General features: G+C 32.9%; 1 protein-coding gene across 2 annotated transcripts; it reads right to left on the bottom strand.

Annotated features, from left to right (window-relative positions):
- Positions 1-4,011: 4,011 nt before the first annotated feature.
- LOC111381457 (transcriptional regulator STERILE APETALA-like) lies at positions 4,012-10,191 on the bottom strand. Of its 2 annotated transcripts, none has more exons than XM_023005239.1 (3): positions 9,952-10,191; positions 4,898-5,438; positions 4,012-4,794 (listed from the first exon to the last, which is right to left on the bottom strand). In XM_023005239.1, exons 1-3 carry the CDS (start codon positions 10,189-10,191, stop codon positions 4,214-4,216), a joined length of 1,362 nt encoding a protein of 453 aa, XP_022861007.1. In that variant the 3' UTR covers positions 4,012-4,213. The 2 variants fall into 2 exon arrangements, with proteins under 2 accessions (XP_022861007.1, XP_022861009.1); XM_023005241.1 differs by lacking the exon at positions 9,952-10,191 and adding an exon at positions 8,881-9,007.
- Positions 10,192-12,904: the final 2,713 nt, after the last annotated feature.

The following is a 12,904-nucleotide window of genomic DNA, read 5'->3' as shown; positions in this document are numbered from 1 at the left end:
GCCTTGGGTGTTTACCTGTGAGAATAATGTCGAGTGGGCAAAAGAAAAATGCAGTGTGAAATTGAGGCATGGGACCTTCAGTTTTCTTATGATTCTTATGAATACAGAAGGTATCATTTAGGAGGCATAATTTATGTTAGCTCTGAGGGACCTCCATTCTAACTCTTCTTTGGAGATTCCAGGCACAAAGACAAGTTTTTAACAAATGATATATCTTGTTGACGCTTAAAACTCAACTTTACAGGCTTATATCCCCGAAATTTAAGCATTACAGAGAAATCACAACTGCTAAGTCTACTCAAGAAGATGCCCAAGAATTGTATTAGATATGGTATTTTTCTCATTTTAGTTCTCTGTACATTGGTATGGCTGACTCGCTGTGTTCTAGCCTGGCTATAATAGCCCTTTTCCTGAAATCATTATTTTTGTTTCCTCGTCTGAATGTAGTTTCAATCTTTTTCTACTTTAGGGATGATTTTGCAGTTTGTTTTTGATCTAGTAGATGTTGACTAGGTGCTTAATTTGGAGCTGTTCATTTTCCTTTATTTAGAGTATGTTTGGCAATGTTTTTAAGTAATCATTATAAGTTGTGAGTCGTACTGAATGTGTGGATAATAAGTTGATGGTAGTAGTAGTAGTTGTGGGTCTAATGAAACGGCTTGATAGAAAGTATGTTTTACTTATTGTTGAGGTGCATTAAAGGGTCTAGGTTGGGAACCACGGCAGGGGGCAGCTTTTTGGAGGAGGCGATGACGGTGGGCTACAGGAAGGGGAAGCGGCTGGTGCTGGGGCGGAAGGGATCTTGGTGGGTTGCACGCTACTTGACTTAGGTTGGAGATTAGAGTAGACGACGAGCCTCACTTTTTCCTATAACTTGATTATTAGGGTACATTGCGACTGATATAACAACCATATTGGTGTAAGCCAATTGATGTACAAAACTCACTTCATATAAACCCAGAGGAATGCAATTTTGTAATTACTCTTGTTTATTAGTAGACGATGTTAGAGAGAGAGAGAGAGAGAGAGAGAGGAAAAAGTGTGATTTTCAAGATTGTCTTATCAATAGCATGGCCAAAATACGGGTTAAATTATATGTCAGTTAATTTCCTTTTTACTATAAATAATTACCAAACTTTATAAAGTTAATATAATAAATAGCTCTTTGGGTAGGGTGTGTTTGATAGGGGTCAATTTCATGGAAAATGGAATTCAAATTTCATTTTCCACCCAAATTGTAGTGTTTGATAGCACACTTTTAGTATGGAATTTCATTTTCTTGATTGTCTTGGAAACTGTTCTTTTCTTGGTTTTCCAACCTACTTTTACCTTCTTTCTTTCTTTTTTTGTTTTTTTTTGTTTTTTGCAATGAAAATAAATTCTAAAAATTATTGTAAAAAAATATTTTCCTTTAATTGACAATTTTCATGTAAAACAAAGACAAAAGCACATCAAAAGATAGATGATTTTTTCACTTTTTTTAAATTTTTTTTGGTTGGCAATGGAAACAAATTTCATACTTAATATCAGTAAATTCTATCTCTTTAATTGACAAATTTCATGTAAAACAAAACCAAACGAACATAAAAAAAATACTTTTATTTCAACATTTTTCACGTGAAAAATTATATCAATCAAACACAATAATTTAAAATTTCTAGGAAAATAATTTCTAGACTATTCAATTCCCTGGAATTCGTTTTCAACTCAATTATATTCTATCTTTGCAATCAAATGGATCTTTAATGTATAACGTAGTAAACTTAACGGTTTTATTGAAGTGTGCATAGTCTCTTTATGAATAAATTGGAAACGTGCAAGTGCAAGTGCAATTGCAACCATTTAGAGGCCTTCACTGGTGATATGAATTATTTCCCTTTCAACGATGAAACTTATCACTAATTGTTTCATTGATCAAAATTGTTCCCTATATATCTCGCGTTTAAAGTTTTTTTCGATTTGGTGTCGTTATGTGTTTTTTATATCACAAGTGTACGATATCACAACAAGTAATATGGTGGACCCTTAAGTCTGAATTATTATCCCCACGAAGACTAAACTTTAATGCTCAGTTGACTAATTCTAACTACTATCTGACGCAAACAAACAAAGAGTTGTAATTTATTGTGTGTATGTGTGTGTGTGTGTGTGTAATCTAAGAACTTGAAAATAAATGGATACACACAAAGATTGTTTTTAGTGTTTCATATATGGGATAGATACTAAGGCACAACAATTTCATTTATAGTTTAATGTAATGGTCGATCGAATTCTTCTATTACGTTCAATTTACCACTTAAGAATTCTTATATCTCTTATGTGAATCAAGTTTAGTTAAACGAAATATTAATTCTAAAAATTCATATAAGACCGCAATAAATAGCATAAATATCTTTACACATTATACTAATTTGTCATATTTTAATATGTTGTCTAAATCTAAATCCAAAACTCACCTCTTGATTCATAATATATTCACAAAATCATTGAATTAGTAATCAAATAATTCAAAGCATTATATACATAATTAAAATCAACACATAAATAATAAAAGAACTTGAATCTTGAATAAAAGAAATGAAGGGTCTCAAAAAATTATATTGTTTACCATAATAACAAAAATTAGCTACTCAAAAATAATAAAAGAAAAACTAAAAATTTGCATTGAGCATATGACCTGGGATTTGTAATTGAGATGCGAAAAAAATGATGAATCTAGCATCAAATTCTCTTCTTGCTTCCAATCTTGATTTCAAACCCTAATTCTTGATTTTCCCTCAACTTCTCAAATTGTATTTTGTGTCTTTCAATGTGTCGAATCCCTAAAAAATGTAACCATTCTCGTGTTTAAACTTCTCCTCGTGTATTTCCAAAATTTGGAGTTTTCATGGACTTTAAAAGGGCCAAAACTGCGCCTTGATCCGTATCAGGCGGTTCCTACATGGCGTTGTGGCACCGTATAGACGTCGCCTCTCGAAAAAATTACAGTACTGCACCTCCTTTAGTGTTTTTATCATAACTCTCTCCTGATTTCTGATTGAAATGATTCAAATTGGATTGTAAAGATAACTAAAATGGCTAAAATTTTACTAAAATATCTTTTTTCCAATTCAAACATTTACTAGGCTAAAATGGAGTCTCAATCTCCTGCTGAAAATCGAAAACAGGTGAAAATCTCATGTACGGTTCTGTAAAGTGGCAGTAGCATTCCGTCTATTTGATATCCTACAAGTGGATGGCGGCAGGATCCGTCATCTTGGCAGGAATTCCTTTAAAATTGGAAAACTGTGGCAAAATCACCCATACAATTAGCCAAAAAAAAGTTCAATTGCTTCTTTGTGCCCGTTCCTGCCGAATAAGATAAGATCGAGAGGGTTTGGACCCCCATTCTCTTTCTCATTTTTTTCTCTCTTATTTTTAACCACGCAATCTTTCATAAAATAATATTACACGGAAATCGAAAATATTTCATTCTTTTTCAACCACACATTTTTTATAAAAACACTATTCCAACCATTAAAATTTGGAAATAATGGACACTAAATGGTGAGCTTATAGGATTAGAAATTGATTTGTGAAAATATAAAAATATTTTGATCGTATTTTATTCATTTTGACTCCTAATTGTAACATTCTTGAATCTTCATCGTAAGGATCAACACAACTTCTAAGGATTTACACTTTAGCTCCTAATAAACAAAATATACAATAAATTAAACTATAATAGTTCAAAGGAACTATTAAAGATCTATATTTTTGGATCCAAATAAATGTATAAAATAACTATTAAATATCCATATTTTTAGGTCCTAATAAATGTAAAAAATACACTGCCCCTGAAACCCGTACCAAAATAGTACTTTACTCTTTAAGATGTCAGTTTACTGTTAAGCCTCAATGCATTTTGGAAGGAATCAGTTAGCTCTAGGATCGAGTAGGAGATGAAAATATTAAAGTTGAAAACCTTCTTCCACGTTTCTTATATCCGTAAATCAGAATTTATAATAAGACTGCACGGAATGGTAAAGCTGAAGAAAGGTGTAAATGGGACATAAAAGTTACGAAGTACAAACATTGGAAAAGTGAAATGTCAATCTTGCTTCTACTTCCTGGAAAGAGTAGGCAAAATTGGGTACCTCAACTGTGTCCCAGAAACATCAATTTTGCCCTACACATGAAATAAACAAATTACCCTTTTTCAAGAAAATCATTCCTAGTTTGCTCCGAAGTCCCATATATGAATCGTGGCACTAGCAGAACATGCAGCCACATGCCTTTCATTTGAAACTATGGCATTGCATTCACCTATTCTCTCCCTAAAACTGTACAAATATTCTCCATGCACCATCTCCCAAACCCTAATAACTCCCCCTACACACATTAGGGCATATCCACCATTGATACTTCCCAAAATCCCCCTCTGGGTGGCCCTTACTGTGAACCTGCATCCTTCTTCCAAAGTAGTCACCCGACGCACTCTTGCAACGCCACGCATGTCCATGATTAACATTGATTCGTCACGATTGGCATCAAAAGAACCTATATTGATTCCCCTATGAATATCTTCTTCTCCTAGTATTATCCCCACATTTCGTAAATCAAACACCATAACCCTAACGTTTGTGCAAGCCACAGCAGATTCATGACTTGTTACTCTAACTCGACCGATAAAATTGGTCAATTCGTTAAGCATATGCCAACCCATTACCGCTTCTGGATCTGTTAGCGAACCACCAACAAAGATTAGCTCTTCAGTTTCACTGTTCCACACGTGAAATGCACGATCCGGAACCCCTGGAGAAGGATTGAAAATTGTAAAAAGACATTAAAAAGGGAACTCCAAAAACGTGTATCTTTGTTAAGACATCACAAAAACATATGCATCTTTTCTAAGTACCTGCATAGAGGCCAACCCACCACTGGTTACAACCGGAGAAGTCGACTAAAGCACCATCATTGACCACATCACCTAGATGGACTCTACGTAACGGGTTAACACCATTGATAATTACGAGATGAATGTCACCATCTAGGGTGGCAAAGACAAGTTGCGCGTCGGATAATATAATTCCAGATATTGCACAAGCAAAGCGACCGAAGCGATCACGATGCTCTGGATAGAAGGTTGCAAGTTGGATCCTGCTAGGAAGGTGAAATAGGTGAACTGATCCATCCGAGAATCCAGCTGCAAGGTGGTTGTTAGAGAGTGCCAAGCGACGACATAGAAGACCATCATTGTTATTATTCCGATATGAAGGAACAAACGGAAGGCTTGTGTATTCATATCTACCTAGTTGAAAATTGTTAGCTGTCCGATGGCGGTATATGTACTCCTCATGCCAAGTATTATGTAGAAGATGCCTGATATTCCATATACGCCTCGTAAGGTTTTGCCATAGCAGTTCGGAGTGAGACACTGCTCGCCAGGTAGAACACACCTAAAATTAGCCAACACACATCATGAATCAAGTTTTATAACTAATAAATAACGTATAAAAAAAGAAAGAAGAAAAAAAGCTTTACATTCTAACTTGTTTGGAAGATGATGTATATTATCCATAAGCAAAAGCCTGCTCAAAAATCTTATTAATTTAATCACCAAAGTTAAAATTGCTTTATTTTCCTGCTAATGGCATAATAATAAAGCTATGACTTTTCTTCCAAATGTAAATAACATGAATAAAAAGAACAGCTTTTGATGGCCAATCTTGAAATGGTATGCAAAATCTCCATGTCAAACATCAATTATGGAAGAGAGAACCCAATAGTAAATACGAATGAGGATTTTAATACAATTTTGGCACAAAAATGCAAAGAGCTAAAGAATATTAAGGATAAAAATCGTATGTAACAGATTACCTGACCTCGGTTTTAAGCAATTGTACAAATTTGTTATTTTTTGATACCTTGATCATAGGAGATTGATATTTAAAAGTAAATTAAACGTATGTATGTTGCATAATTTTAAAATTGGTTCACACCTATTCTCTTAACAATCTTCAAATACCTGAGCTCTTGTTGCTTTGCAATGGCCAATCCAAACTCTCTTCATGAATAACTACTCTCTCTACCTTCTCAACTTGTCCTCATGTTATTAATCTCTTGAGAGTAATCGTCTCTTATCTCCATTAACCTATTTACTCAACCCCTTTCGATACTTGCATCAATCAATTACAGCTCGTGGAAGTTTAAACCACATGCACACCAAATAGGCTATGGTTTGATTGATTGCGTGGATAGAGGCTAACCCTATCTCCACCCATTGAACTGACGATGAAGAAATGGTATATCAAAATCACTCCCTATTGATTTGATCTACGTTATGCTATTATTAGCTTGTTTTCTCACAATTCATAACCCACTCGACTTCAATTTTGTTTATGAAATTTTTTGAAGTGATGAGCTTGGCATTTCTTAAGTGTCCTCATCTGACAACTTTTTGATGCACTTATCAAACCACTACTCCATTAACCTATTTACTCAACCCCTTTCGATACTTGCATCAATCAATTACAGCTCGTGGAAGTTTAAACCACATGCACACCATATAGGCTATGGATTGATTGATCTACGTTATGCTATTATTAGCTTGCTTTCTCACAATTCATAACCCACTCGACTTCAATTTTGTTTATGAAATTTTTTGAAGTGATGAGCTTGGCATTTCTTAAGTGTCCTCATCTGACAACTTTTTGATGCACTTATCAAACCACTGTTCCCATTATGTCTTGAACAATTTCATGTCAAGATAGGTGTCCTCAAAAAGAGCACCATCTTGGGGCGAGATAGAGAAAAAGATCTAACTTCCAATCATCTTGTTATTAGGCATTTCTATACATTTTTAAAACTTTTTACCTCTGATTATAAGAGATTTTTATAATTACATACATTATCATTATTGTGTGTTTGTTTTGCTAAGTTTAATTGAATGAATTGAACTAGTTCTTCACAATGTTCACTGTGTAATCTACACAAATAAGAGATGAACTAATAAGACTCGAAAATACACTTCAATCTGGAATCACACCTTTCTATTCCCCCCATTAGATTAAGGTCATAATCCTAAATAATAACTAGGAGTCTATTTCCTCTTTCTCCTTACACTGAATAAATATAGAAGTAATTTTACCATCACAATTTCTTTTTCAACGATACCAATAAGTCCTTTTACCAACACGAGAGGGGGGCAGAGATTATAAACTGATTGATTCCATACCACAAATTTAAAGAGAGAAGTTAAATAAACCATTTAGGATTTAATCGTTAGCTTAACCAAATGAAATTTTTAAGTGTTTTGAGGTTGAATCTCACTAGCAGATGGGAAAGGTATATAGCCAACAATGTATTGGGATCTTCCCAAGTTTAACTACTTGGAAATTGATATGGTGCGATATGAATTAACTCATTAATTCTACTTTCCAGACTTGATGATGAACATACCATGAATCTCTCATTAGTATTCATCGACTGTCCATCTAATGGTACATATGAAACACACATTTATGTAGCAAATCAAATTTTTATTTAGAAAAGAACGACCATCGAGTAGTTAACAAAGACAAAGAATGTATAATAAAATTACCTATTTATGAGAACGAGACTCTAAAGAGAAACATTGCCAAACTTGAACTGTGGAAGAAGGTTCTGACTTGGATAAATGAGAAGCATGTAAGCAGTTAGAGCCTAGAGCACACTTAGACCATCTCCAATGGTGTACACTAAATTTTGTGTAACCTCTCCAATGGTTCCACCAAATTTGGCGTACACCAGTGGACATGGTTTCACACTAAATTTTACACCAAAATTTATTTAGAATTATTCTATACCAAATTTTATTATTACAAAAATCGTTAAATTATAAATTTTATTTATTTAATGAAGTAAAATATTGCATTTATTAATAAACTAAAAAGGATATTAAACATAACACTGCAAATTATAAAAATTACCTTGAAATCACAAGAGAAATTACAGATAACGAGAATTTAAAAATAAATGTTAATTATTTGGTGTAATACTATTCATTACACTATATTTGAAATATCATTGGAGGAGACTTTACACAGATTAAAGGTTTTACTTATGAATTATGTGAGAAGTTACTCTCCTCGGAAGTGAAACAAAGAGCTTTTGTATGGAAACTAATCCCAAACAACTAAAATAAGTAACAAGAAAAAAGGTAAAACATCTATTCCAAGTTACAAGTAATTAAGGCTTAGTTTGTCTACCATTTTTCCACATTATTTTTTGGATTATTCTCCTTGTACATTATTTTTTCAACAGTACTAATTTTCAACCACATCCTTCATTAAAATAATATTACACGTAAATAAAAGACTTTTCTTTCTTTTTTTAACCACACATTTCAACATCAATCACTATTCCGTAATACATTACTCACAAATAATGGGACACAAACAAGTACTAAAAGTAACTTAATCATCAGTTGTGCAGGTTGTCAAAATGAGGTTTTTCAAGATAAAATTATAAAAATTATGCACACGACACCTCAATAATTATAAATGTCTAACAAATTACCATTTAAATAAATAGATTTAAGTCCTTTAATATTCGAAGAATCTAATAATCACTCCTTCCTTCAAGGCTTTACATTGGATATGTTTCAATTTTGACCTGCTTTACCTAATATTTTACTATTTCTTTTTTGTTAACCTTGGGAACTCCTAAATCAGTGCTGAACCAGATCGCCAATGTCCAAATCCAAGAATTCTGATACAGGCATGCTAGATCCCACATGATCAAAAGCCAATTTTCAATAATTATCAACAGAGAAGGCTGAGTTCCATAATCATAAATCATCCTTGCTCTCTCTCACACACACACACTGAGAGAGAGAGAGAGAGAGAGAGAGAGACTTACCAGCCGGACAGGGCAGATTTCAGACAGAGAGCCTAAGCTGCCTAGCCTATTTCTGCTCATATGACATGAATATATATATATATATATAGAGAGAGAGAGAGAGAGAGAGATGGAGAGTCAAGGCAGTCAGAACGTAGTCAGGCGGGCATAAATATAGTTTATTCGAGCGTCTTATAGCCTATAGATTTGTTCTGGTGTCCTCATATATATCCCTACCATCTATACCGTACTGACAACTTCTTAAAAGTTGCAATTTAGGTTAAGAAGATAAGGTTCAGATGTACACTAAAGTTGTAATTTAGGTTATGAAGATAAGTTTCAGATGTACACTAATTTAGGTTAATGATACTTTTACTTCAAACCTATCTGTATGAAGAACGGGTTACCCGAAAGCATACAAACAAAAGTTTTGTCCAATCTTCTTTAATTATAAGTATGACCGAGAAAAGGGAATTGAAAGTACAATCCGATGAAAACGAAATGAGTAATTTTCAGCTGCTGGGATTTTAAGTTTTAACTAATTATTTCTCGTCAGATTATAAGCTACTTTTTTTGGATGCTGGGTTCCCTTCTTATAGGGCAGTGTCACTTTAAAGGGTTGCCCGTTCCCCCACGGGTCTTTATCAATAGTTTCAGAGTCTTGTGTTATCGAAGCATAAATAAAGCATCCAAATATATGGAAAGAAAGTTTTGGAAAGTCAAGTCAAAAAGTAGAAAATGTATTTTTAGAGCTCAAAAGCGAAAAGAAGATTCAAAGAACCAAAAGAAGCCCTTTTCTATGTTACAGTTTCTGTTTTTTTTTTAAATATGATATTTCAAAAATAAAGAAAGTTTTGCAAAATTATTTAATATTGGAGGATGTGTGATTAAAAATGATTTTGATAAAAAAAAAAAAAAATTAAGAATAAGGATTCTATAGTAATAAGATCTGATAACTATGTTCAAGAAAAGGCAGCACAAAAACGGACAATCCTGTGTTCAATCAAACATAATCACTTAACGTACACAGATGCATGTGTGTGTGTATATATATATACAGAAAATGAAGTGGGATGGGGTTGGTGGGGTAACCTGAAAAAGGTTGAGGAGAGCTTGTGCTGCAGCCAGGCGGCCAATGGAGCTAGAGGCATCAATGGCAACTTGGAATGCAAGCGCCTCTACAAAAGGTTCTGGCCATACTCCATTGCTTGAGCGTATACGGGTCCGAGAGGATGAGGGTCCTTCAAACTCACCGCCACCGCCACCGCCACCGCCACCGCCGCCTCCGCCGCCGTCACTTCCGTCTCCTTCTGTTGAAGATGATGTTGACATGAATATGTGTAGACGGCGTAACGGAAGAAGCTGCAGATTGGAGACAACGAAAGGAAGCAGAAAAAGAGAGAAATAGACACGGAGGGTCCCAAATGTGACTCTTCCAGGAGTTCAAGAAATCTAGTAATAGAACCAAATGAGAGTACCTCGCAAAGCAAACTGACTTTTAAATTAAAATTAGACAAAATAATGTTTACTTTTAAAGGTAGTCAAATATGATCTAAATTAATTATACGTTACTTCATTGAGTAACCATTTAAATTCGTTCTTGAGAGATACTACTATTTATAAGTTCTAGAGAGCAACAGCATTCTCGAATTTCTTGTTTCGAATTTTATTGTCTCTCTGATACATATTTACATTTCAATTATATCTTCTTAACAGATAAGAAACGTTAATGTATAATGCGCTAATGTATCAAAAATAATAGTAATGTTTATTTGCCAAACAATGTAATGTGTCGATTTGTTAAAAAAAATTACAGAGACAATTAAAGGGACAACTAGCTCATGAGAATATATTGAGATTCATCAAAAACGCTTTACAATTAAGCATTAACTAATCACACGGGTTGAAATTAATGTCACTACAATCCATTCTTCTTCTATGAACGGATGTTTACGATTGTACAAATTATGGATTGGATGATTTTGCGGAACCAATTTTCAGTTGGAAGTAAACTTTTTCAAGTAAGTTTGTAAGTAACGAGAGTCATCTATAATAAAAAAAAAGAGACGATAGATACCAATTATTTCAAGTAAAAATCACTTGTTGAATTTAATTGAATGCAAATTGTGCTAGAATTATTATAATTTGACAAATCAAATATTACATAGGGGATTTTGGTCCATGCTTGTAACTTCATTGGATTTTGGAACCACTTGCACAAGTTCTCATACAAGGCGTAGGATTCTAATATTTTGCCCCAAATAAACTTTTGTGTGTGTTTTTTCTACTTTTCAAGAGTCTCACAGCAAATAAGGTTTACAAAATCAATATGAAATCACAGTTCCTCAATAAATTCACCTTTTTTTCTTTGAGAATTTAGCAAGATTCATAATCCTTGTTTGATCGCCATTATTTTCAAAATAAATTATTCTCTCTTATTTTTTACTACACATTTTTCAATAAAATAATATTACGGGTAAATTCAATTTTATTTTTTATTTTTTATCTATACATTCTCCATTAAAATACTATTTCAAAATACATATTTATATATAACAAAAAATGGGGCTAAAACAGGCTCTATGTATGTTAACCTTTAAAATGAATTAAAGCTTAGACGTATCACTACGAGATATAAACCTTTTTGAGACAATTTACAATCACCTAAAATATTGATATTTAACGTCACAAAAAATAAGTGCATCAGTGATTGAGAAACTATCATAAACAATACATTGATGATAAATTTTATGATAGCTTCTAATGAACGGGTATTGACTTCATCGGAAAAATGCCTCATTTATCGACCATCTTGATGTTTTTCTCGTAAATTAGCTCATTTATCGACCACCTTGATGATTCCACCTAACCGTTGAAAATAAGCTCCTTTCACCTACTTATTTACATCAATAGATTGCCTTCATTATAAGAGCATCATTATATTTTCTATCTAATCATTTTTTGTTCTCAACTCAAGCAACATATATAATTACAAAAAATAAATTCAAAATGAAAATTAATTTCAACCTCATATTATTTCATATAATTACATAAATAAATAATAATTATAGAAGAGAATATTTTTTGTGTTGAAGAAATTTCAACGTTGTAGTAACTTTTTCTAGCAAAAATTATGTCATAAAACATATCTATATGTGTTTGATCAATACAGAAAATTTATTTTCATACATAAGTGCCAATATATTAAAAGGCCATTAAGGAAATAAAATTCTTTGAAAGTAGCAATGGGACGCGACATCAACATGAAATACAAAGCGTACTTGACTTTCCAACTCTAATGGCCGTGTTGAAAGTTTGAGATTTCTTCGACATAGGTATGGATTGTGCTAATGGAGGGACAATAGACGAAAAAAAGGTGTTAGTATTTGGGAAATTAGGAAATTTTAGAAATTAAAAACACAAGTTGAGACATTTTGAGACAGTGAAATATGCGAGGGAGAGAAGTTTTGAAAGAGGGATTACGCGGCTAGCTCGAAATACTTTTAAATGTAGGAAGCAGGAGATTATTTTGTTAGAATTAATGTTATTCATGAAGTAACTTTATCTTGACAAATAACATAAATATAAAACTTATTGAAGTAAAAAGTACTTTTTTATTCAAAAAAATAAAAAAAAAATCCCATTGTAAAATTCTCATCAAGAAAAGACCAAATTTTGTAGCGAATGTATAGATATATGATTTTACAATTATGCTAGGCTGACAGAATTTATTGACAGGGAATTGCGCGCCCTGTTCAATTCCTTGTCAATAAACTCTATTTGAGTGGTTTAATTCATGATTTTGGCTCAGTTCTTAATTTTTTTTATTTTTTACTTTAATAACCAATACCCAAGGGTAGAAAATTACTCAGCATGCTCATGCTTTTGATGACTTAATGACTTTTGCGTAGTGAAATATTTATTTCACCTGTTGTATTAACTTTATTGGGTGATATGATTATTTATTCATACTTAGAACCTATTAGTTAAAAATAATAATTCGAAGATCTATCTTGATGATTGCGTAGATTTTATTGTGTAACCA

The sequence above is a fragment of the Olea europaea genome, unplaced genomic scaffold, assembly GCF_002742605.1.
Source record: "Olea europaea var. sylvestris unplaced genomic scaffold, O_europaea_v1 scaffold2309, whole genome shotgun sequence".
NCBI lineage: Eukaryota > Viridiplantae > Streptophyta > Magnoliopsida > Lamiales > Oleaceae > Olea > Olea europaea.
This window is presented reverse-complemented; position numbering and strand designations above follow the sequence as displayed.

Excerpts from the sequence above, each read along its gene's own strand:
- LOC111381457 (XM_023005239.1), bottom strand. The coding sequence starts at position 10,191 with ATGTCAACATCATCTTCAACAGAAGGAGACGGAAGTGACGGCGGCGGA. Across the intron at positions 5,439-9,951 it reads CTCTCCTCAACCTTTTTCAG|GTGTGTTCTACCTGGCGAGC; the intron begins GTTACCCCACCA and ends GGCTAATTTTAG. Across the intron at positions 4,795-4,897 it reads GTGGGTTGGCCTCTATGCAG|GGGTTCCGGATCGTGCATTT; the intron begins GTACTTAGAAAA and ends ATCCTTCTCCAG.